At 37.5% G+C, this 22633-nt stretch overlaps 1 protein-coding gene and 1 long non-coding RNA gene across 4 annotated transcripts in view; one reads left to right on the forward strand and one right to left on the reverse strand.

Moving 5' to 3' along the window:
- Positions 1-276: 276 nt before the first annotated feature.
- Positions 277-19916, forward strand: LOC132909349 (uncharacterized). The gene is made up of 2 exons (XR_009658527.1): positions 277-370; positions 19887-19916. It is a non-coding gene; the product is annotated as an uncharacterized LOC132909349 (long non-coding RNA).
- Positions 18309-22633, reverse strand: part of LOC132909348 (tyrosine-protein kinase Dnt-like) — a 104055-nt gene continuing 99730 nt past the window's right edge. For all 3 annotated transcript variants that reach the window (XM_060964130.1, XM_060964132.1, XM_060964131.1), the window contains 2 exons: positions 21799-21985; positions 18309-20185 (listed from right to left, as the gene is read on the reverse strand). In XM_060964130.1, coding sequence (XP_060820113.1) covers positions 19937-20185; positions 21799-21985 — 436 coding nt within the window. In that variant the 3' untranslated portion in view covers positions 18309-19936. The remainder of the gene's footprint in view (positions 20186-21798; positions 21986-22633) is intronic.

Here is a 22633-nt window from a genome sequence, read left to right on the forward strand (position 1 = left end):
CGCGTAAATTAATACGAATGATACGTTATATGATCTATTGGTTTCGTTTTGTCTGTAATAAACAAACACGAGGCGAATTCAACTATGATAAATTAAAAGTTGAGATTCGATTAACACGATCGAGAAATATAAATGGTCAAACGTATGAGAGAGAGGTAAATTAAAAAGAGCGATATTGGAAAGATACTTTCCAATAATTATGTCAAACGAAGGTACTTAAAGATAAGGATACTAGAAGTGTAATTGTTACAAATCGTAATTAATAACATTTGAGAGATAAAATATGAATTCGATAAAAACTAGTGACTTCTCGCGAGTGACAGTCGTTTGTGTGTACAGTCGCCAATGACAACGATACAGCCAAGTTAAGGTAATACTTTATTATTTTTAGCAATGTTACCTTGTTATCATAGTCTACTCGAAAGCGATTTGATAATTGCTGTAAATGACGATCGCTTTTGTTTTATTGCTGTTCCAACAATCTTTATTTCATACGAGCAATCGCTTGTCCTTTATTATTACGTTCTTACGCTACGCTTCATTTAATTGATTTTAGTCGCTCGGTGAGTAACTTTTAAGTTATTCTTATACCAGTTATTAATATCTCTGACAACACAACTGTACTTCTTCGTTTTCCTTATTAACGATAGTTGCATGTAAAACAATAATACAACAGAAAAGAGATAAGTACGTGCTGATAGCTTTTCTCTAAATATAAACATTGAAAGCATAAGTTTGGTACATGATGGTTGGAACATTTCAAATACCTTCGTATAAATCTTTCTTTCTCTACTTTTGTATCATGCTTTACGATACGTATGATTTAATTTGGTTTTACATAAAATGATTCCGTTAACCTGGATGGTTAATCTCCTCTTTTACTGGCATACTGGATGGTCCAGGAGTCAGTTACGATATTGCCTGTGCTCTCTATATTGTCAACGAAATTGTTGGCGGTGATTCGGAAACAAATAAAGTTTCTAGAGAATCGGATAATCGAAACGATACGTATTATTGCATCACTGAATTCGTCTTACGGTATAATATAAAAATATAATAAGAAATACCAAAGGACTTATCTCTTTTATGAAAAAAATTACATTTCTGAAAGTTTTTCGATACCAGAATGAGCTTCTGTTTGAAATACTTCTCTGCTAAACGGACTTCTAACTATATTTACAGAGCCCAGTGAAATTTACAGCGAAATTTATATAGAAACACGTTTCATTCATTGAATATTATAACAAATATTTTACTCTCGATACTTTGTACTTACATTTTTACATATTATCCGCATTTCTACATTTTCTTGCAGCAAAAAATGAATCGATTTCTTTGACCGATCGTAAGTTTCGTACTTTTCTCGGGAAACTCCAAGCAACTTAGTTACCAATAGTTTCCTTTGTTCGTAACATAACAAAATATGCGATCGGGAACTCCTACATCGAATGTAACGGAACAGTAAATTCCGAGACACGGTAAAGCGTGCATTCTCGCTACGTTTCTTAAAATTCCAACAAAAAATCGACATTATTGACCTTGCTTTTTTTTTATAGATCGTTTGCAAAAGTAGAACCTTCTATTCTTTTCTCTGGTTTTGTTCAACCATTTCGTACTGTGTAACGGATCGCATTGGTGAAAATAGAGGTAACAGAGAGACTGTAGGGGTCTCCGTGTCACGGGGTGAGAAGGTTGGAAATAAAATGCAAATCGGTTGTAAATCAGGTCAGACGCGTGGCACTGACGTGGGACCGTGGAACGATGACAATTCCCTGTAAGCTCGACAAAAAGAGAAGAAGCTGCGTCTCTCCATAGGGGGTTAATTGTGTTTGGAGCAAACAGGTACCCGGATCCAATCGAGCTTCAGGTGCTCACCTTACCTTGGGTCGCTACTTACCCCTTCCCTTTCATTTTACCGTTTCCTCCTCTACACAAGCTTCTTGTACGTACATTGTCGCTTATTTGCAAGTTTAATCCAGTTTATCAACGATATTTACAAAATGTATTATTTTTATTCAAATTAATACATACCAATAACAAAATATTTCAACGCTTGTAGCAAGAAAAGTTTTACGAACCTATTATATGCGTTACATATGGCTTGAAAGACTCCGTAGTTAGGTCTAGTTTTATTTTATATTTTCGATATATCTTTTCACGGTTGCTTGCTTAATTCCATAAACATATATTTAATCAAATAATAAAACAGTTCAGCAATACGAATTTGAGTCGATAGTAAATCGAACTTTCATAAAAGAACTATTTGCATAACCAATTTATTATCTCTTACAATGCACGAGGAGATATCGAAATCAATTTTATCTCCACTGTATTAAACACATGCTACATTACTGTAACGAAGTTTTCCATGCATATACGTATAGCACGTAACAATTCATTCGACAAGACGCGACAAGACGTGTTTTCTACCATGTCATACTTAAATACTTCAACGATATTACAAATTCATGTATGTATAATTGTATAACGTGCCGTAGTTTAACGTTACGGAAGGGCGATTGCTGTTTCCGGGTGTTGTTAATTGCTACAAAGATAAACTCGATCGAGACTCATGTAACTATCTTGGAAATTGCTCGCCAGCTACGTTCAATTTGTATTCGATTCGCGAGTTCTTGGAAACAGAAGCGAATATGCGATCGAATTCAACATTTGATGTTAGTAATTTGATATTAAACGTGAATATAGAATTGCGACGTCACACACGAGAAAAATAATCCAATATTTCAGATTGAAAGCGTTTCAGTATACTAAAAGTATAATAGATATAACTATCTGCTTGTGGTTGATTAGGTATGCACTTCTCTCCCCCACCGATCCTTTTTATACGATGACCTATTTACCGTTTCTTTTTGCGTTACATTTTTCATTCCCATTTATTGTAATTTGGATTCTAACGATGTAATAATTCTCAGTTCAATTTTCAGAAAAATCTCATTACTCGATGTACTTCATAAGAGTATTTAATTTTTCTTATATACAACTAACGACAATAATCGACTTCACGTTCAGCGTAGCTACCGTACCTTTTCTTAAAATTTACCTAACATGTTTGCGCTAACGTAACTTTGGTTCTTAATGGGTTAAAGAATTTTATCCAAAGTATAAATACTTACGAACGATGCTGTACCTACCGGAGAGACGGTGGATTGATTTGAACAGCGTTTTACCAAAATCCCACTGTACATTCGTTATCGTCGAATTAATTTATGTAATATACGTACGTATGGAGGAAAGGATGGAAGTAAACAATTAGAAATCGATTTGGATAGCATTTAATGGAAACTAAAGCGTATCTAAGGACGTTGTGCTGTCGATGATTACGTAAGTTAACGTCGAGGGAGGATTAACCGTGATTTCATGGCTGTTTCTCGATGCGAGAAAGAAAAAGGAAACGATCGTCGAACGGTTTATTCTTCGCGTTTCGGTGGTACACGTGAATGGTGGTCTCGTTCGCCGGCGGACCTCCGTCTGGTAGATCGTGAAGTAAGAAGCTAGCACGTTTATTTATAACGTTTAAAGAGAAGCGGGCAGACAGTAATGGCCGTGTGTACGTATGTATGCCTACCTACATTTCCCAGGCAGGCTCTCGACAGCTTTCTTCTGACATAACCAAACTGAAGGCGCGGGCCGCCGTTATGCAATTCGAAAGTGCCCGCCTTACTTTACGTATCGCGGCGAGGATACGCGGTATCTTATGAAGGAGCTTTTACTTGCTCCGGTTGGAGGGGGAAAGAACACGGGAGAAGTGAAAATTGTCGAACGAATTGTGCGTGCGAACGGTTCGCGTTTCCTAGCGAGGGAAATTCTTATTTCCGGCGGAATTTTCAAACGTTTATACGGTCAGCCAGGCAAGTCTACATGCAGCTTTCGAATTTTGTGCATCTGACTTCGCAAAGAAATTAAAAACGTACTTTTTCATAAGATCACTTATATATCGACACAACTATTATTAATGTGTCTCTAAAAAGAACTATACAAATTAAAACATTTATCTTATAAAAATCGGGAAATTACAAAACCTTCGATTTTTTTAACGCCAAGAAGATGCCTAAGTGGGGGTGGGGAAGGAGCGGTACGAGAAGTTAATATAATGTTAAGTCTACTATGTTTATGATTTTATGTACACGTAAACAGGTATTCTTTTACTTCTTCTTCCTTAAAAGTGAAAGCGAATAAATCGTATTACGTTTTAACAATATGTGTCTTAATGTGTCAGTAGAATTAGCACGACCAACGTTTTTATTATAATATTTTATATTTAAGGGAGAAATTTTCAAAGTTAACTTCCATAACACAAATGCAGTCATTTTGTCTGTTTTTCCGTTTCCTTGCTTTTATTTTTTCCTCCAAGTCTTGGCATTTTGACGCTCAATGACTTCTTAGATCTTTATTTGGATATAACGAGCACAAACTTTCATGATCGTATCTCTGTTCTTCCCAATTAAAGTAGCACTTTTTCATTTTTCGAGGGACGATGAGATATTTGAAATTCCCCGTGTATTTTTATCTCCTAGATTATGTTACGCAGTCTCTTATGAAATAACGATTCAGTATCTCAAAAGAGTATTTCGAAAAAAGAAAAAGAAAATATCAAAGACGACACAAAGAACCTGACAAAATTTCAATTGTTGTCAGTTTCGACATAGGACGTTTCAATCAAGGACGATAGAATTCTAGAGGTAATTGTTAAGAAACGATCACACGATCGTGTATAAACCGTAATTTATGCGAATTATTAGTCACAGAAGATTACTAGTTTTTTGTTGGTTGCAAGTTTCGAAAACGTGCGATGCCAGCCAGTTAACGTGATCAAGTCGAACTTTATATACAAATAATAAACAGTAAGAAATTTCAGTTACTAATATTGTAGCGTTGCAGTCGCGAGATACGGACTCGAGGGTGCAAGTAATATCGAAGCGGTACGAGGCAAAAGCGAACGCAACCAGAGAAAGAAATAAAAGGAACCGGATTAAAGAGTATCCAGATAAACGATAAAGCGGTAAATTACGTTACCCAGCGGCATTAAATGTTGGCAACGTGCAATTTCATCGCGGCCACTGGCAAGAAACGCACTGATTATCTTTGCGTATCTTGAAAAGCGCGTTTTAAAGGTTTCAAAGGGAAAGAAAATTTCCGATGACGAATATACGTCTTCGACTGAAATTACGTAAGATTAGCGGAGTTTGACAGAGTGGCAAAGGATCGTTTTATATGTACGTATTAAGCGGCAAAACGAAACTCGACTGTACGAAGAAACGGGCATAAAGAGGCGCACCGTGCACGCGTACCGTACAATGTAAAAGCCTGCGAACCGGTGAAAGTGAGCATTGCTTTCCCCCGTAAGACTTGCGTCTCCTCGATGGTCTCCTTTAAACGCATACATTACACGGTTATGTCATAGCTGAACTGTATACGAACACGAAAAACGCAACGCGCGTGTTTGCGCACGTGTTGCAGCCGGCATTCTTATCGCCGATCTATTTCTTCTAATGCTAACCACTTTTACTTATATTTAGAACCGTGACAACTATTTATAACTGTTTCCAATTCTTCGGAAATTTCTGTCTCGGATGACAGATTTTATTTGAACGGAAATTTTAAAGAAATATTGACGAACCTTACGGTACAGTTTACATTGCGATAACCGAAATTCTCTATTTTTTTAAAAATAATATCGCGATTTTTATATTTTTGGATGCGCTAACAACATAACACTCGTAGAGTCCCCGTCGATTCGTACCTTTGAAAATTTAAATTAGCTTTCGGAATCGATGTTGAGGAATTTCAGTTGAATTGTAAATTGCTTTAGAAATATTTGCAACGTTAACAGAATATTTACGTAACCTATCGTTTTGATTTTCTTATTGCATTATAATATCTTCTTTAGATATTCTTTCTTTTTCTCCGTTGCGTGTAGAAAATTTATATAATTTTCTGGGTAAGAAACATCTCCTTTAGCCAATGTTTTACAAGCATAACCGCAACGAGGAAATAAGCAACTGTACAACATATTTCATTCAGTTAATACATATAATTAAATTTCGAGTATAAACATTGATATGTCGCGGTGTCAATAATTTTCACCTTTTTTTTTTTTTTTTGAGCGTTTTTATAAAATTTAATCGCCGTTACGATTCTTTAAATACGCATTTAAGTACGCATCGAATACGTATAAAGGATCATTCGATATATATAATAATATACATAAATAATTTTTGACGTCTTATTGGCGTAAATACAGCTTGCGCAAAAAATTACTTTGCTACGAATGACTGATTAAAACTGACAACGAAACAAATCATAGTTGTTCGAAGGAAATAAGTTGAATAATTACACGATACGAACATGTATTCCAAACTGCATAAATATTTAAGATCTCAAATCCTAAAAACATTTATTCTATGCTAAATTTAGCATTTAGGTTAAGGAATTTCTATCGATTTTACATTTTTCAACGTAGATTCGAAATGTTCCAAAGATAATATAATTTATTTTTTAAAACGCGCAATCAAGTAAGGCGAACAAACAAGGAGCTTGCAGAAATTACGACAACAGTTCGATCGAAGCAAGTGTTTTAAGTCGGATCGATAAATGATATTTTAAAAATCTCAAGTTTCCTTAAACAACAGATACCTATGTGTAGAAAATTCAAACTTTGTCTTTTGCATTTTGTTCGTTGAAATCATTTCACAATCATGGTTAGCATAATTCAATATTGATTTAGTTTCTTAATTTAACGCTCGGAATAACTAGAAAATCATAATTACGAGACACGGTTGAAGTTGAATTAGAAATATACAAGACACAAAAGCGGGCAAGAGAATAAAAGCTTACAGCGATCCAAATTCGATAACCTTCCCTATTTTTAAATCGCAGAAAAGTGAAAATCATACGTACGTATCGTTGCAGAATACGTTAGCGACACGTGTTAACTATTCACCGTACGATTGAGAACAGTTCAACAAACGATGGATCGTTTGCCTTAAAATAGAATGTTTGCGTTACTCGTCATTGGCAGCGGTATCGTTCGAAATTTTTATTCCTCTCCTTTGTCGATAAAAAATTTGTCGCCGTGTACTTTCACTTAAACACTTGTGCAAGTGAATCACCATTATTAGGCAAATATTGTTCGTTTATTGGTTGCGATGTTGCGGGTATTATGGCAATGGGGAGACAAGTATAGGTAGCAGTCACGTTTCGCAAACCTTTCTGCCGCGACGTTGACGCTGGTAATGGGTGATCGGTTAAACAGTCATCGGCCTTAGAAAGTGAACCAACTACGACCTTTTTCTTAACGTAGACAATATGGAAATCGCGACCGATTGCCGCTATCACGTCGAATGGCAATTACTTTCAACAAAAGTTCCGTCGGCAGCATATCGTGTTCCAAAGAAACGTCTGTATCTTCAGGGTCAATTTATTTAATGGATTAATTCCGCACGCTGTTCCGATGCAGCGATATCAAATCGATCGATGCGATATTAGTGGATAGATGCTGTAAAATTAATCGGTCTGCCGACTTTTAAATCTCAACTAGTACCATTGGATCGTAATCGACTGCAACACCGTTGGTTTCTTTCCTTACTAATCGTTTGAATTCTACCGCAGCAGAATATTCCATCGGATCGATTGCTTAAGCAGTTTGTGATCTCTGTGAAATATATAACAGACCATACAATACTCGTACTAAATATCTTGTACGTTTACAAATTTGTCGCAAACTTTAACAACGATAATCGCATCTTATTTCAGCACTAACGAGGTTTCAAAGTGTTTCGCGTAATACACAACGGATGTATTGTATATAGCAAATATTAAGAATTACATAATTCGTTACGCGTTATTATTATCTACTGTTGAGTATTATCATTATTATTTATTGTCAAATATGAAAACATAACAAATATCGCATATATGTTACATTATATATATATATATATATAGAAGGTTTCTATAATCGAATAATCGAATCGCATTCGATTTTCATTGCCACGATCACGATGCTTAAAAGTGGCCAGTGGTCTGCTGGTGCGTACGTGGCTTAATGTTACTTTTCATCGTTCGGCACGTCGCACGTCGATCGAGTACGGTTGTTACAGCGACCACGCACCTGCACGCCATTGCGTACACGCCTGACACGCTTCGATGTACATACTTACATAGCTTGCGATGCGTGCAGGTGCCTCTGGAGAGACGTCCGAACGTGCAACGGGACGACGCGAGACGCTATCGGCGTCGACGTTACTCGTAGCTCCGCGACCTTCGTGATATGCGAGCAGTAATCTTAATCAGAATCGAACGTCCCGTGGGGAAATTTATTTCTCCGTGGAAGGTTAAACGGCTTGCATCAGCGCGCAAACATCAGTCTCTATTTTTATTAGACAAATTTCATTTATTAGACGAATCGTAGCTTCGTAGATTATATCGTAGTTCGTTGACGAGTGCAGTCTTGGTACGTTCGAACGACTTTACAAGTATGTATCGCGTTTCGCTTTCCTATTCTATCCGCTTATTTTACTATAAATATACTGAAATATTCTCTTCTACCTGTTAAATAGCATTGCAATTAGAAAATCAACAAAAATGGATTTCTCATGTTTTGCCTGCCTGATCTTTATAGGCAAATTAATAATGATTAATTACTATGATTAGAGTGCGGATTATGGATTTATGTAAAATTTATTTAGATCCTACTTCTTTATCTGCATTCATGACTACACGTAATAAGCCTAATACCGATATTATCTTCTTATGCAGACAACTCGTTGCGAGTTTTAATTATTTATTAATAAGATTTGAGGAAACGAATAATGTAATTAAACATATAACACCGTTTGTGTTCTTCTATATCTAATCTTATTTTATCACGTCCTTATACGTGTATTCCGCTACATATATAAACTACATATAGCGCTACAAATGAGCGAACGCTTTACTTTTAACCAATACTTGCTGTATCGACGGCGGATGTCGAAATTTGACAAATACGCATGATCGTCGATTCGTCGTAGTTGCCCAAAAATAGAAGAAATTTCTGTAACGACGAGAACTAACAGCTATCTGAATATCAAAGCTCATCGTTACCGATGGAGTACAAAATCGAGCCTTGTCAGTCTATCGTGAATTGTGTCATACAGTTTCATGTGTATTTTTGCCCCATGTCGACGACACGCAGCATTGCTCGAAGCCTGAATATTAGGCAATCTAACGCGTCCAAGGCTAGCCGAGCCTTGAGCCGCCTTTCCAAGTGTTTCACTAACTCGACCATTCGCTCGATCGCGACGGTTTGATCCGAGTCTCTTAACGATTAGATCTTGGATCGCTCCTCTGTTTGTCCAGGTGTGTCACCTTCCAGAAACAAAGCGTCCTTCTTTCTTCGGATTACATTTTAGAATCGTCAACGCAAATTACGACGAAAACATCGATCACTACGTTTCTTATTCAAACGATTTACAAAGAAACGACATGCATATCTACGCTATCGTACGAGAGTTTTGGGGCTGGTATCGTTCCTAATAAATATTCATTGTTTCTGGTCTTTAATAACATTTTTTTCTATTTAATTGTCAAAAGATTTTCATCGTATTTTCATCGTAAAACAAATCCAAGTTTCCTTCTGGTTGAATACGTTATTTCGACAATTTTCAGACGATGGTACGATACATTATATATTTAGAGTGAAACACTTTTACGAAAAACTTCTTATTAATGGTTTCCTTTTATTTTTAATATATTTTTACAATCTTTATATATAAATCTTTGATATATTACAAGCGTGTAATAAGTAAACAGATACTTACATGGATACGATGATTCGAACAGCATAGGTAACGATATACCAATAAAACGCGACGTTACATCGATGCGATAAGCGAAACAAAGTATTTAAAAGAGGTTATTTAATGTCAAAGTCACTCGTCAATGAAGACAAACTTATTACGTAGCGAGGACGCAGCGAGGACGTAGCGTAAAAAAGTCGCTCGTCTCCGTCGGATCTTATCTATTTTTCTAGACTTACAAATCAGTTTTCCTACACATTCTACTCTAATTTTTACGGTACGCGGTAGTCTTAGGTAAAGTACGTACCACTTTTAAAGAAACATCAATAAAAAATACGTATATCTTTCGATATCTCTTTATCGTTTCCTTCGCGTTATATTAAATCGTCGTTACTCTTTGAAACTGCATCGTACTTACGAAGGAACATAATAGAGTACATAATAGAAAATAGTGATTTTTCTAAATCTTATTTGTATGACAAAACGGCGCCTCGCTTTTTCCTATTCTCAATGAAATATAAAATAATATTTCACGTTATCTCTTTTTAACTACCCTTGCTTATTTACTTATTTCTTACTTACCTCGTTATACAGTCCTCGTAATTTATCGGAGGGATGGGTGGTAGCTGGTCGATCTGTGTTTAACTTTTCTCGATATCGAGGCGACAAAACGTCCGCTCGTATTATTCCTTTCCTGAGTTTGTTCATCGCGATTCCGATCTGCGGCTCTCTGCTTGCGGGACCAGTTTTTCTTTGTCCGGTTAAGGACCGGTCGTCTCATACTCGTTGGTTTATGTAGCTAGAGAGGCTCGATTGTTTTACCTGGTCCAACTGGAAAGCACGATAATTGCTGTTTCGAATGAAAAGGCAAGAAACAAAGAGTTTCGTCAGAGATTCGACGGATGGTCCTCGACCTCGGACACGTTGCCCGGTATTTTGCAAGAAACAACTTCTTCTTCTCCTCCTCCCTATCTTTCCGACGCGTTCGCTTTTGCTGCAAGTCCTTTGACACTCTCGTATCGCGTTCTTCCAAGCATAATTATTCGCAATATGTCACGTTATGTTCCGTGTCGGTCAAACGGTTCAATTTCCTCAAGGAAGTATGGTAATCGACGAATGTTTTTGCAGTTTGAGCGGTCGTTCTTGAGCTTAAAGTTTAATTTGTATTTTTCACGGGCAGTTGAACGTTTGTCGCTGTACGTTGGAACACGTGACGCTAGCTTCGTCGCCACATCCGTCTTAAAGTGGAAGTTTATTTTTTGAAATTAAGCAAGAATGACTAATTTGGCGTGATCTATTTTCAGTCGGAAGACTACTATCTATTTTCTTTCTATCGTGCCTTCCGGAAGGTCGTTCGCGTTAAAGGAGTTTTTATCTGTTCCGATGATATAACGAAGCGCAATATTTTAACGTGTTTGCGACTAATACATTAATTTCGGATACAAGGTTAAAGAAAATTGCCGCGTAAAGATAATAATCGCAGTTACTAGTAAAATTTGATTTTTACAAGGAGTTTAGAAAAATTAGTACAGACGCGTTAAAGGCCATTCAAAGTATTAAGAAAAAGGAAAAACTTTCAGTTATAGAATTCTAATTCCGTAGTTGAAAGTTATTGAAACTTAGGAATAGATAAATTAAACGTACTACCATATTCTTTACATAAAGAATTCATTAAGAAAGATAACGCAGTTACGCGGTTGCGGTTTTACGGTGACTCGTTACGTCGATAAATATCCAAAATACATCGTATAGTTTGAATATCAGATCCTCGAATTATTACTATCGCAGTTTACATTCGATCATTTACTGACAATTTTATACAAACAATATAATGCAAAATCTACGTATTCCATTTGAAAGTAAATTAGAACGTGTATGTATACACGCTTGAAATATTACGAAACTTGAAAAATTACAAATTACTCAAAATTGTCTCTGTATATAATGCCGATTGATCATCGTGAATATCTTCGATCTCAGTGATCTCAGTGATATCGAGAGATATTTTATATAAAAGTTGAATACCTTCGTATTATTATTATTAATAATCTTTACATTTCTATCAATAGATTTAAGCTGTAAAAAGAACACGTGTGAAAACTTTTCAAGTAAATTTATTATTTTTGACGGTGCCATTCCACAGTCCCATTCCACATCCTCAGGGAAACAGGAAATTTCGTTTCTCGATCAAAAGTACAGAATCGCGAGAAGGAAAGAGCAAGTCGAAAACGGCGTTTCGTCTGCTCGACGAAACAATGTAATTAGCTTCTTGCACGATTTCCATCTTCCTTTTCCATAATTGTCGGCAATTCGTTGCCTGCCACGCGGTCACGAGGACGAATGTCCCGTGCTCGAATTACGTAACGTCGCACTTTCGTCGGGTGCCTCTTATGTCGGTAGGCTTTCAACGTCACAGCGTGCACTAACGCGTCGATTACATGCATGTATTTTTTCTCTCCTCTTATGGTTTTCAAAGCAAACTTCGTTCCACATAAACGGAACGGTAACCTTGTCGCCGTGGCAATCGCGATGCGAGTAAAACCGGAAATTAGGTAACGAGGAAAGAAACTTTTCTACTTTGTTACCGCTTCTTGGAAGAAAAAATCTAATAGAGTTTCTCGCCGGGTTACCTACGAAATGTTTCTTCGTTTTATTGCCCCTATTTCCACTGTACTAGTATCGTAACCGCACGATTCTGCAACGCTGCTTTCGCGTATTGTTTTTGCTTGTTTGTTTATCTGGAAATGCCGCAGAAATTGTATTTGCTCCGAGTCGGTGAACCGTAACCGACCGCGCCGAATAATCCACGATTTTGGTAATTATTTGCCAATTATTGGACACGCGTAAACGAAGATTTCAACGACTTACGCGTTTGTTTCGAGTCAATGTTGCGAAATAAAGTAAAAACGTGGTACGATAGAAATTTTGTTTCAAGCTCGTAATAAACGGTAATCTTTCTGTCGGATTTGCGAATAGAGATAACGTAAACAGGAGCCCGAGAAGTTCAAAGATATTGTACTTGCGTACGCGCGTTTGCAAGAAAAAGATCTTTCCGTGTATCGGCAACGCGACAAAATTACGCAACGTTTGTAACAACAACGATCGTTAGAAATTATTCAACTGAGGTAATATGGAGTAATCGATTCTTGCATAGAAAGTTTTCTTCGGTACAATAGTGGTTAATAATCTATTACGATTTATTAACTCAAAGAGAAAGTTTCGAGATATCGCAATACCAATGATCCATAGTGAATGGCGTAACAAGCATAGGGGAGAGAGGGGGGGAGGGCTCTTGGGGCTTTCACCCTGCCAAATATTCGTAAGACGTTTTTGGTAACGACAATAATATCGATCGACATAAAGGTAAGTTAATAATTTCGAATTTATCGAACGTAATAATAATAATAGCGAATATCCGAGATTCGTTTTGTCACTAACTTGTACTCGTAACAACTTGTACGATTTTACGCTTTGATAATTGCGTAAATCGATATATAATTGCTCAACGTTGTGTTAAAACGCAAAGAAAGACGAAGCGTCTAGAAATCTCCAGCTCGATGAATTAAAAAGCAAAGAGAATTTGTGACTTTACGAACGTTATTTTCGAAAATTTACGTTAGAACGTAGAGAATAAATTTGGCCGTTCGAGAGATCCCAGGTAATGAATGGAGAAATTATAAAAAGTAGAATTGCGATCGGTTTGGCTTCTCAAGATGCTGAAATATTAGTAAACGCAGACAACTTTGGATTCTTTGGTGTTATTTATGAAACGATACAGATATCAGAAAACAGTGATAAATGTACTACAAAATAGCAAGATGCCGTTTAATCGCAAAATGTCAAAAAAGGCTATCGTGTGAAACGTTAGAAACAAAGATGAATTTCTATTTGACGACAGAATTTCTTCCAGCTCGGAGCAAGCAGTTTCGCAACGACAGTAAACAGAGGTAGTTGATAATTTAGAAATCTCCGGCGTTAGGTGTCCTTGAAGCGTGCCCTTACGCGAAAATCGACCATGGCGGAGTCGGTAGCGAATAAATCGGAAGAAGATAAAGCGCTTGTAAAGCGATTATTACGTACGCGTGTTTCACGATCGACGTACAGAAAGGGATACTGTGTTACAAAAATTACCGCTCAACGTTACATTATCGTTATATTGATATTTTGTAACGTCCCTACGCGTACCGTCAAGCTCGGTATCCGGTCCCTGGTATCGAAAAATTTATTGTGTCGACCAAGATTTTTCCGAATCGAACCGTTTAATTTCTTTGATTCCCTTTACAAGTACTTTAACGATAATTATACCGATACGTAAGCGTGTAAGTAATTTGGCGATAACGATTTCTTTGGCAAGCGAGATACACAAAATTCGATAGGTATACGTAGACTTTCGTGAATGACTTACGTAGTTGCGGAAAGACATAAAACGCGTGCCTACGCGAATCAAAATTCAAGGAGAATTTCAGAGTCGAGGCATATGTATAACATCGTCGCACGCTGGGCTTACGCTCCGTAACAATGCCCCAACTTTCTCCGTCACTTTCATTTTCGTTGGTCGGTTGGTTGGCTCTCTCGCTTCTCTCTCGCTTGGATTAGGAAATAGCGCGTACCCCTCCACATTTTACCCGGCTCTGGCCCACCTCTTTCTCCATCGTGTCTGTTTCTCGCGCCGTCTTTTTCCTTTCTCTCCCACTGCTCCAATCTCCCACTCTTGGTTTCTCTTTCGGGGCCTTCGTACCGTTTCCGGTCGGCTCCCGCGATTTTAGAAAGGGCCTCCTGCCAACCAGCAGCCCGTATGGTACCTTTACGCTCTTTGGAGAACACCGATCGACGCACGAGCCTCTCTGACCACGTCCTCTTTTTATCCGCTACAAAATATATCATTCACTTTTCGTATACGCGTTCTTTCTTTCTAGAATATTTTTAGACCTTTCGCGAACGTGTCTCTCGCAGAGATCGCGACTGTTGTAATTCAAATCGAGAAAGTAACGGTACAACAATTCATGTTTAAATGATTTTCATTACGAATAACCGTTATAAATATAAATGGTTGAAATCTCTATCGGAAAACATGTTTTGGTTAGTGGTACCCAATGTTGCCGAGAAAAATTCATTTTGATTATCGGTAATTGTCAATAACGATGATAATTATCGATGGTGAAAATTTTCTAGTATTACTTTCGGCCATCGTTAATTTTTAGCAACTTTCTTATTATTATGCACGAATAAAAGACAGAATCTGCTTTATTAGACGCAGAATATCCATTGATCGAATTCCTACTTCCAAACATTGTTGAAACGTAGTTTCAACGTCGCGTTTTTACACATCTGTATTATAGATTTGAGTCGATTAGAAACTTGTCGTACAAACTCTATACTTTATTATCTATTGTTCGAACAGCGTAGTTGCTTCTTTATTTTAACACGCAACGGATTTTTATACTTTGCGCGTTGAAATTGAAATTGAAATTAAAAGATTGAACGTAATTAAAAGAGGAAACGCGTAATACGATATCAAGCGTCGAAACGAAACGAAAGATACCTTGAAACCTAATTTGGAATCTTAATACCTCAACTTACATTTCCTGGAAAAGAAGTTGAATCCAGTTACATGGAAGATTCTGACTAGAATCCGAGTTACGATAAATATACGAAGAAAGAAGGTGATAGAAATATCGAGATTTATTGAAACAGTCGTCATGCGACAGAGAGAATATAGGTGAAAGAAAATTTTTACTTTACTCGTATAATTGAGGAGATTATTACGATATTAAAAATACGAATTGGTCATGATATCAGACTTTGAACGAGATAACAGATAAATTTAGAAATTTCTAACGTTTAATCGGTTTTAATAAAGTATATACATAAAAGAATAAAGTTATACAACGTTTCCAAGTATTTCGAGTAGTAGGAATTTTCACTTTGTTAGAAATTTAATATATTTGTATATCGAATCGTAAAAGACGTTGACTTATACGAGTGGACAAAATACGCAACGATAGGTGAACGGGATAAATAAACAACGCACTAACATTTTTTTTTTTTTTTTTTTTAACACGTATATTTCACTTTCCGTTGAAAAATAATGCCGTAAATCGTCGTAGGAAATAATAGAATCTGCACAAATCAACTCACTCGGCGCACCACTATTATTCGCTAGAGATATTTACAGTAACTGGAACTGTCTCATGATCGAGGTCTTTGGTTGCGTTCAGGGGGAGGCGGAATCGAAAGGAGGGCGTTTCGACCTTCTGCTCCGCCGATTTCCTCTTCGAGAACCCTCGTGGAAATTAGAGAAAGAGAGGGTGGACAACGTTCACGTGGAGACACGAGGCTTTCTTTTCATTGTACAGAGATAGCGAAAAAGTGTGCAGCGCTAGCCTACCCTGTTCCTCCATTGATAAAATAAGACATCGAGGAAGTTACGATTACCGGATACATCATAGTGACGACGATTTCGTAAAATAAATCGACTTTAGGACGTCGTAATAAATAGTAGCGAGCAATAGTTACTTTAAATAGTAATATTAATTAGTAGTAGTGAAATGCTCGTAGGCAATAGTTACGAAGTGAGATGGTAGATTCAGCTTTTTATAATGCGTCGACGAAGAGGTATAGTCGAAAAATGGGGCTGGGAGAAAGGGACGAGAAAGAGAGAGTGCGATAAAGTTAATGGTCGTAGTCAGGAACATGCGACATTTACACATCGAGTACATTTAAACGTGTGTGTTACGTCATCTCGCGTCTTATTATGAATTTTCCGTCGCGATTATCGCTGTAGTTTTCATAGTTTTAAAGAAACCCAACAACAACTTTCCTCTTTCTACTTTTCCTAGAATCAAATATCTCTCTTTTCGCTCTTGTCCGTTAACTTACAAATTAAACGTTATCCGCAAATTATTTTATGACTAGACATCAAGAACAAAAGTAGATCGTTGATTTTGAACATCGAATCGACCGTGTTGAATAAATTATCGAAACGATGTCGAACGACGTATATTTTCGCAATAAAATGTCTCTTTCGATAAGCTCGTGACTAAGGTTGACATATTATTAAACAATTAGACTAGAAAAGACTAGAAAATAGCTTTTTTTATCCTTAAATATATATGTTTGGTATCTTTAGTATCTAAAGATATACGTATATCTTTTCGAATAAAAATATCCTATTAATTTCTGTCGAAATATCTTACGCTTGAAGAATAGGACTTGACAGTGATCGATATACGCAGAGCGTTTCGTTCGATAAACGTATTCGCAATTATATCGTAAACGTATTAAACGCTAGTTTCAAATAATTCTTTGCGATTTTCCATTTGGATTTACCAACGCATCGCCTATCGATTTATCGATCGGCTCGAAATCTAATCGAGTAGTAAAACACGAGTCTTGGAACGTAACTTGCCGTTTGTTAAACGCGAAGACGTTTCACCACGAAATTTACGGTACACTTGTCACGAAGTTGGAACACACACGTGTCAAATGATAAAACTAGAGAAAAGTATTGCGGAGACAAACGGTGACAAGTGTCCGCTTCGATTAATATAATAGAACAGACTGGACGAATGGTAGGAAGAATAAGCCGGACCGCAAACGGTTAAATGCTCAGCGAAAACCACGACATTGCGACTTGTTTGACATGCTGCATAATTTGTGCAATCCGACGCGAGACGTGGATATTTGAAGTGACTTGCGCGGTGTGGCTAATAGGTACATAACTACAAGTACGTATAGTTCGACCGCCCATTTACGTAACAGTATATGCCTATCGAAGGTCAGATACGACAATTAGATTCCTATGTGATTCTCGAGCTTTGCTTTTGCTCTCTCCGTCGTTCCGGTTATTACGATTATACGAAAGTTTCGCAATCGCGACACTTAACCAACAACCGTCGAATATAATCGTGATCTCGCGCACTCGGACGATGCGAGCGCTTCTTCGAAGGAATCCAAAGGATTCATCGAAATCAACGGTTCCATGTTCCCACGTTGTTTTATCTTATCCATCGAGACAGGGAACAGTAGCGATATCCTGCTATTCGGACAAATATCGTTTCATAGAATTAAATTGCCATTAAAAGACATTCTAATAGGATAAAGAAAACGCACGAGATAGATTTTTCTTCGAAACATATAAACATAACGAGCTTTCAGTATCTTCTTTTTAAGTATGGACCGCTGTAGATCGCAAGTCGCTTCTATTCATTCGTCGAGAATCAATGTTGCAACCGATAATAGAACAGTACAACGTAAATGTATTTTTTCTATAAGGATGATCGCGACTAAAGCTAATGCCGAAACTTCGCAACCAATGCGTCGCAAACCTCTCGAGCCTCTTATTAGGCTCAAGGAACGCTAAACGTCCTTGTCCAAATAGAATCATCTTGATACTGTTTCGTGTCTAAACGGATAATATAAACAATCTTAAATTACATACGAAAATGCACGTAACGTTAGTTTTGTAACTCTCCGCGTAATAGGCCTCGATCTTCTTTACGCAATACGACATTCGCATATTTGCGCTTAGATCGTCGCGTCGTCAAGCTTTTCTGAAAATACATTCGCGATATCGAGGTTATTTCGATTTTTTCTAAATTATTTGTATTACGTACTTCGTTCGAGGGAAATTACGTTCACGAGGTTGCGTTTAGGAATCTGAGTGAAATTATTTGTAAATGTTCGCACGTTTGCGAAAGTTTTAATAATCGGAATAATTTCCCGGAAAATGCGTTAGCAAGACGCAATATACCGTATTCTTGCCTGTGTTCTGTCTCCCCTCTTGCCGCAAACTTTCCCCTTTTCGAGCTCGATGCATTATTTATAAAATCGTTGCGAGCAAATATTTTTCAGGTTAACGATACCACAGAAGTTAAAGATACCGGTCGAACAGATAACTTCATTTATAACTTGCTAAAACTCTACAGTTGTTTTTCTTATTCCGTATGAAGAGTATATTTTTATGTAATCCAATATCGTAATGTTATAGCATAGTCGATATCGCGAATGTACTTGCGAAAAGACACTCGAGAAGAACGCAAGACTTTGTACTCTTTGCTTTGAAATTTGCTAGAAGAATTTTGCACGCGTAGCTGAACAGTCAAATATTGACGCGAATAAGTGCGTTTGAAAATGTCTAAGAAAATAGTCGTCCCATAATTTTCGACCTTGCCAAGTAGTAGATCCGCGCATTTTGATCCAATACAATTTTGATTATAGAGATTTTTGACGCAGTGCTCGAATCGACGAGACCGTTCAAGTCTCACGAAACGTTTTCTTCCAGTTGTTGGGCAAGTGAAAATGGTTGTGATCTTTTCTAACGCGTTCGGAACGCGAGATTATGGAAAAGTAGCGACATTGTAATATTTGGAAAAGAAAGAAACCAAGGAGAAGGTTGCGAAAGCGCGCCTGCGAACCGATGATGTAACGCGCACAGCGGATAGCGGTGATTGCGAGTTCACAGGCGCCGCGCGTTTTCCGTCGCGTTGCATCTGTCTCGATCACGTTATAAAAAATGTTGCGCGCTTCGAGTTCCTTTTTTTAACTGTTATGGACGGATATATCCGCATCGATCTTTTCGTCATCGATCGGGCCGCACTTGGTTCGTTTCTCCGTAATCGAATCGTTTTGATCCGCGGAATTGCACCCCAGTCTTGGTCAACCATCGTCGCCTGTTTTGATTCTCCGGTTGCTCTCCAATCGGAATTTCGAAAACAACGTGGCCCGCCGATACGCGCCAGAGGGAATGTCGAGTACCGTTGCTGACAATCAATAATATGGGCAGTGATTTTCAGTTCTGTACGATCGCAAATGGGCAGCGATTTTCAATTCCATACGATTGCATCTCCACTTTCGAGTCTCGTCTTTCTTTCCTTTTTTAATGAAAAACCACGCCCTTCTGGGCGGTGTTGGTTACTTTCAAAAAATTCGTCATTCATCGCCGAGCTATCTTTATCGTGAGTCTCTCTCTCGATGAGTCTTCGTTTTGATTCCCGCTCACGTTGAATCCTCTTTCTTGCGTTCAGAACTCTCGCGAGGGACGTTGACGGAAAGGTTCCGCGACGTGATTCGAACATATCATTCCAGAATGCTTTGCTGTTTCAAGGAACATCGTGAAACGTTCGAGTATAAATATTTTAAACGAAGCCGCCCAGGGCATCGTGAAAGTCTTGTAGATAGGCGAGAAGTTGAGGCATGGTCGGCCGGTCTCTGGGAAGGCCTAACCAACAGACGGCCATTACGGCGAAAAATTCGTCCGGGCATGGCCTCGGTTGGGCCAGTCGATAACCATCTCGAAGACACGCCATCATTTCGAAAGGATCCACCTCGACGTATGGTTGCTGGCCCATCGTCGCCAATTCCCACAGGAACACTCCGAACGACCACTTGCAAAAAGAAAAGAAAAGAAAAGCAATAATTACTCGTCACGTTCGATAAGAGTTCGCTTACGTCGATGTCACGGAATTACTCGTACAATGGTTTTCCAGCCTTCATAATTTTTAGCAAACGACATAGCGATATAGCGTTTGTTACTTTCTTACGCAGCTTCATCGAATCTGCGATTCTCGATAAAATGTTTCTCTCTTCTTTTTTTTTTCTTTTATTAAAATTCGAAACTACCAAATTCCTCGTTATTTAATAATCTTATCCATTTTGTCCATTTGTACGTCTTTATATCGGTAATAGCTTCTTTCAACGTAAAAAACGCTCTTCGATAATGTCAGTTGAAAATGATTTACTTTGTTACAAGTATCTACTTTCATATTTTATGTATCAGTGTGATAATACCGTAGCAAAAGTTACAACGTACGTTATATATGTATCTTTCACGAAGTATAAGCAAATTTAAATAGGTAACTATTTATGGAGTCGCTTCTCATTTAAATAAATTTCCTTTCTACGTTTTAAAGAATCTTTTTTCCTCAAAGAAGCGATCCATTGGATACGAAATATTTTTTCGTTTTCTGTTTCGTTTAAAAACGCATCATAATTTAATCTATCGCACGGATACAAATTTGACTAAAGTTTGTTTTAATATACATAAGCATTTTTATTAAATCGATCGAATCGACCTGTGCACAATAGAACTCCGTTTATACCAGTTAGTCGAAACGTAATGTGGCAGAACAAATAATTTACATAATTCCAATTCATGCGATAAAAATCGATCGATTCTCTCTCCGTCGACTGTGATCGGAACATGTACATTAGTACAAATATTTGAATCACCAAACCGCAATAATAATTCCATGCTTCATAATCATCGTACTTGCGTATAATGGGAACATCAAGAGCCGATTAAATTGGCTTTTCAGAGCCGATACGTCAGCGATTTTCAACTAGAGTGCCGCGAGAATTTTTGAAACATCCGATATCTAACTATTCGGTTTACCTTTGTTTGCCAAGTACGAAAACGACTATCCTGAAGCAAATATATTATACTTTTTGTAATTTTAGTTGTCTTTCTGTTGACTTTTGGTAATCAGTTTATACGTGCCACGCAGACGAATAAAGTTAATATACAATAAGATATAATACGGATAAAACAAAATATAACGCGATGATAAAACTGACATTTGTAATTGTCTATAGACTCGTCTCGTTGCTTGAAAAGTTCTTTACGTTCAGATTCGTAATTTCCGAATTAAAAGCCAAATTCAGAAATTAGATTCCTCTAAATTAATAGAAAGGCGTCTGACTTTATTTTTACTATTTATTACACACTATATACATTTTTAAGTAAAATATTATTACGTATATTAAGGTCAGACGCCTTTCTATTAATTTGGAGGAATCTAATTTCCGAATTTGACTTTTAATTCGGAAATTACGAATCTGAACGTAAAGAACTTTTCAAGCAACGAGACGAGTCTTCCAATAGATAATTTAAACGTATATAGTCTACTGATTTTATTAGAAAATTCGGTCGTCCGTTATCGTCGGGGAGTGGTACAGCTTCAAAAGTTTATTGGAATTCAATAGGAATTATGGTCCGTACCACGTCCGTCGCCGTGCTATACTGATTGTGCTGGAGAGTCTCCAAGGCCATCCAACGAATGGGTCTGTTCTCGTTATCACCGAGACAATGGTAATCCTGAGGGAAGAGATCTCGCGCCAAAGCCGTATCAGCTAATCGCACGCGAAGACTGCTTGGCTCGATCAAACAGTTTCTGGCAGCGATATCCCTGGAAACATATTGTCGGTTATACAGGACGTTCCAAACCTTCTTTCCAGCCAAACTTTGCGTCGGCATGTTCTATGGTATAAATGGTGGTACACATACGAGAAAGCTATTACACAGGATGATTTGGAAGCCGCAACATGGACAGAAAAAATGTAGTTCCTCGCGTAATTTTTCTGCATACGCTCCATTTACAATAACGCTCTTTCTGTACCATGATTTCCAAATCACCTTGCATAAATAACAGGTTGTTTCAACCAAAGATAAGTTTGATCAACATAATTTTAACGCGAATTGAAACGAAGGATTAAAGCACGTCGTTTTAATCTCTTCGGGGATAAGTTTACCGAACACGTTTGTTTCTCGTTCTTTGGTTGTTCAATCGAGATAGATAATTTTGGAGAATCTGCTAAATTGGCTTGCAATTGCAATGTAGGCGTATGTAGTTATTATACATACGCCTCATTACGATTTTTATTCGCGCGTTATCTTTCAAGCTCGAAAGATACGATCGATCAACTGCAAATATATTTTCGCATTCGTCGATCTTATGAAAACAGTACTTTATAATTCCATTTGAGAAGCAGAACTCATTTACACATTGTTCGCATAATTTACACCTACTGGCAACGAGTGGTATTTGCGTATCTTA

Source organism: Bombus pascuorum, chromosome 7, assembly GCF_905332965.1.
Source record: "Bombus pascuorum chromosome 7, iyBomPasc1.1, whole genome shotgun sequence".
Classification (NCBI taxonomy): Eukaryota; Metazoa; Arthropoda; class Insecta; order Hymenoptera; family Apidae; genus Bombus; species Bombus pascuorum.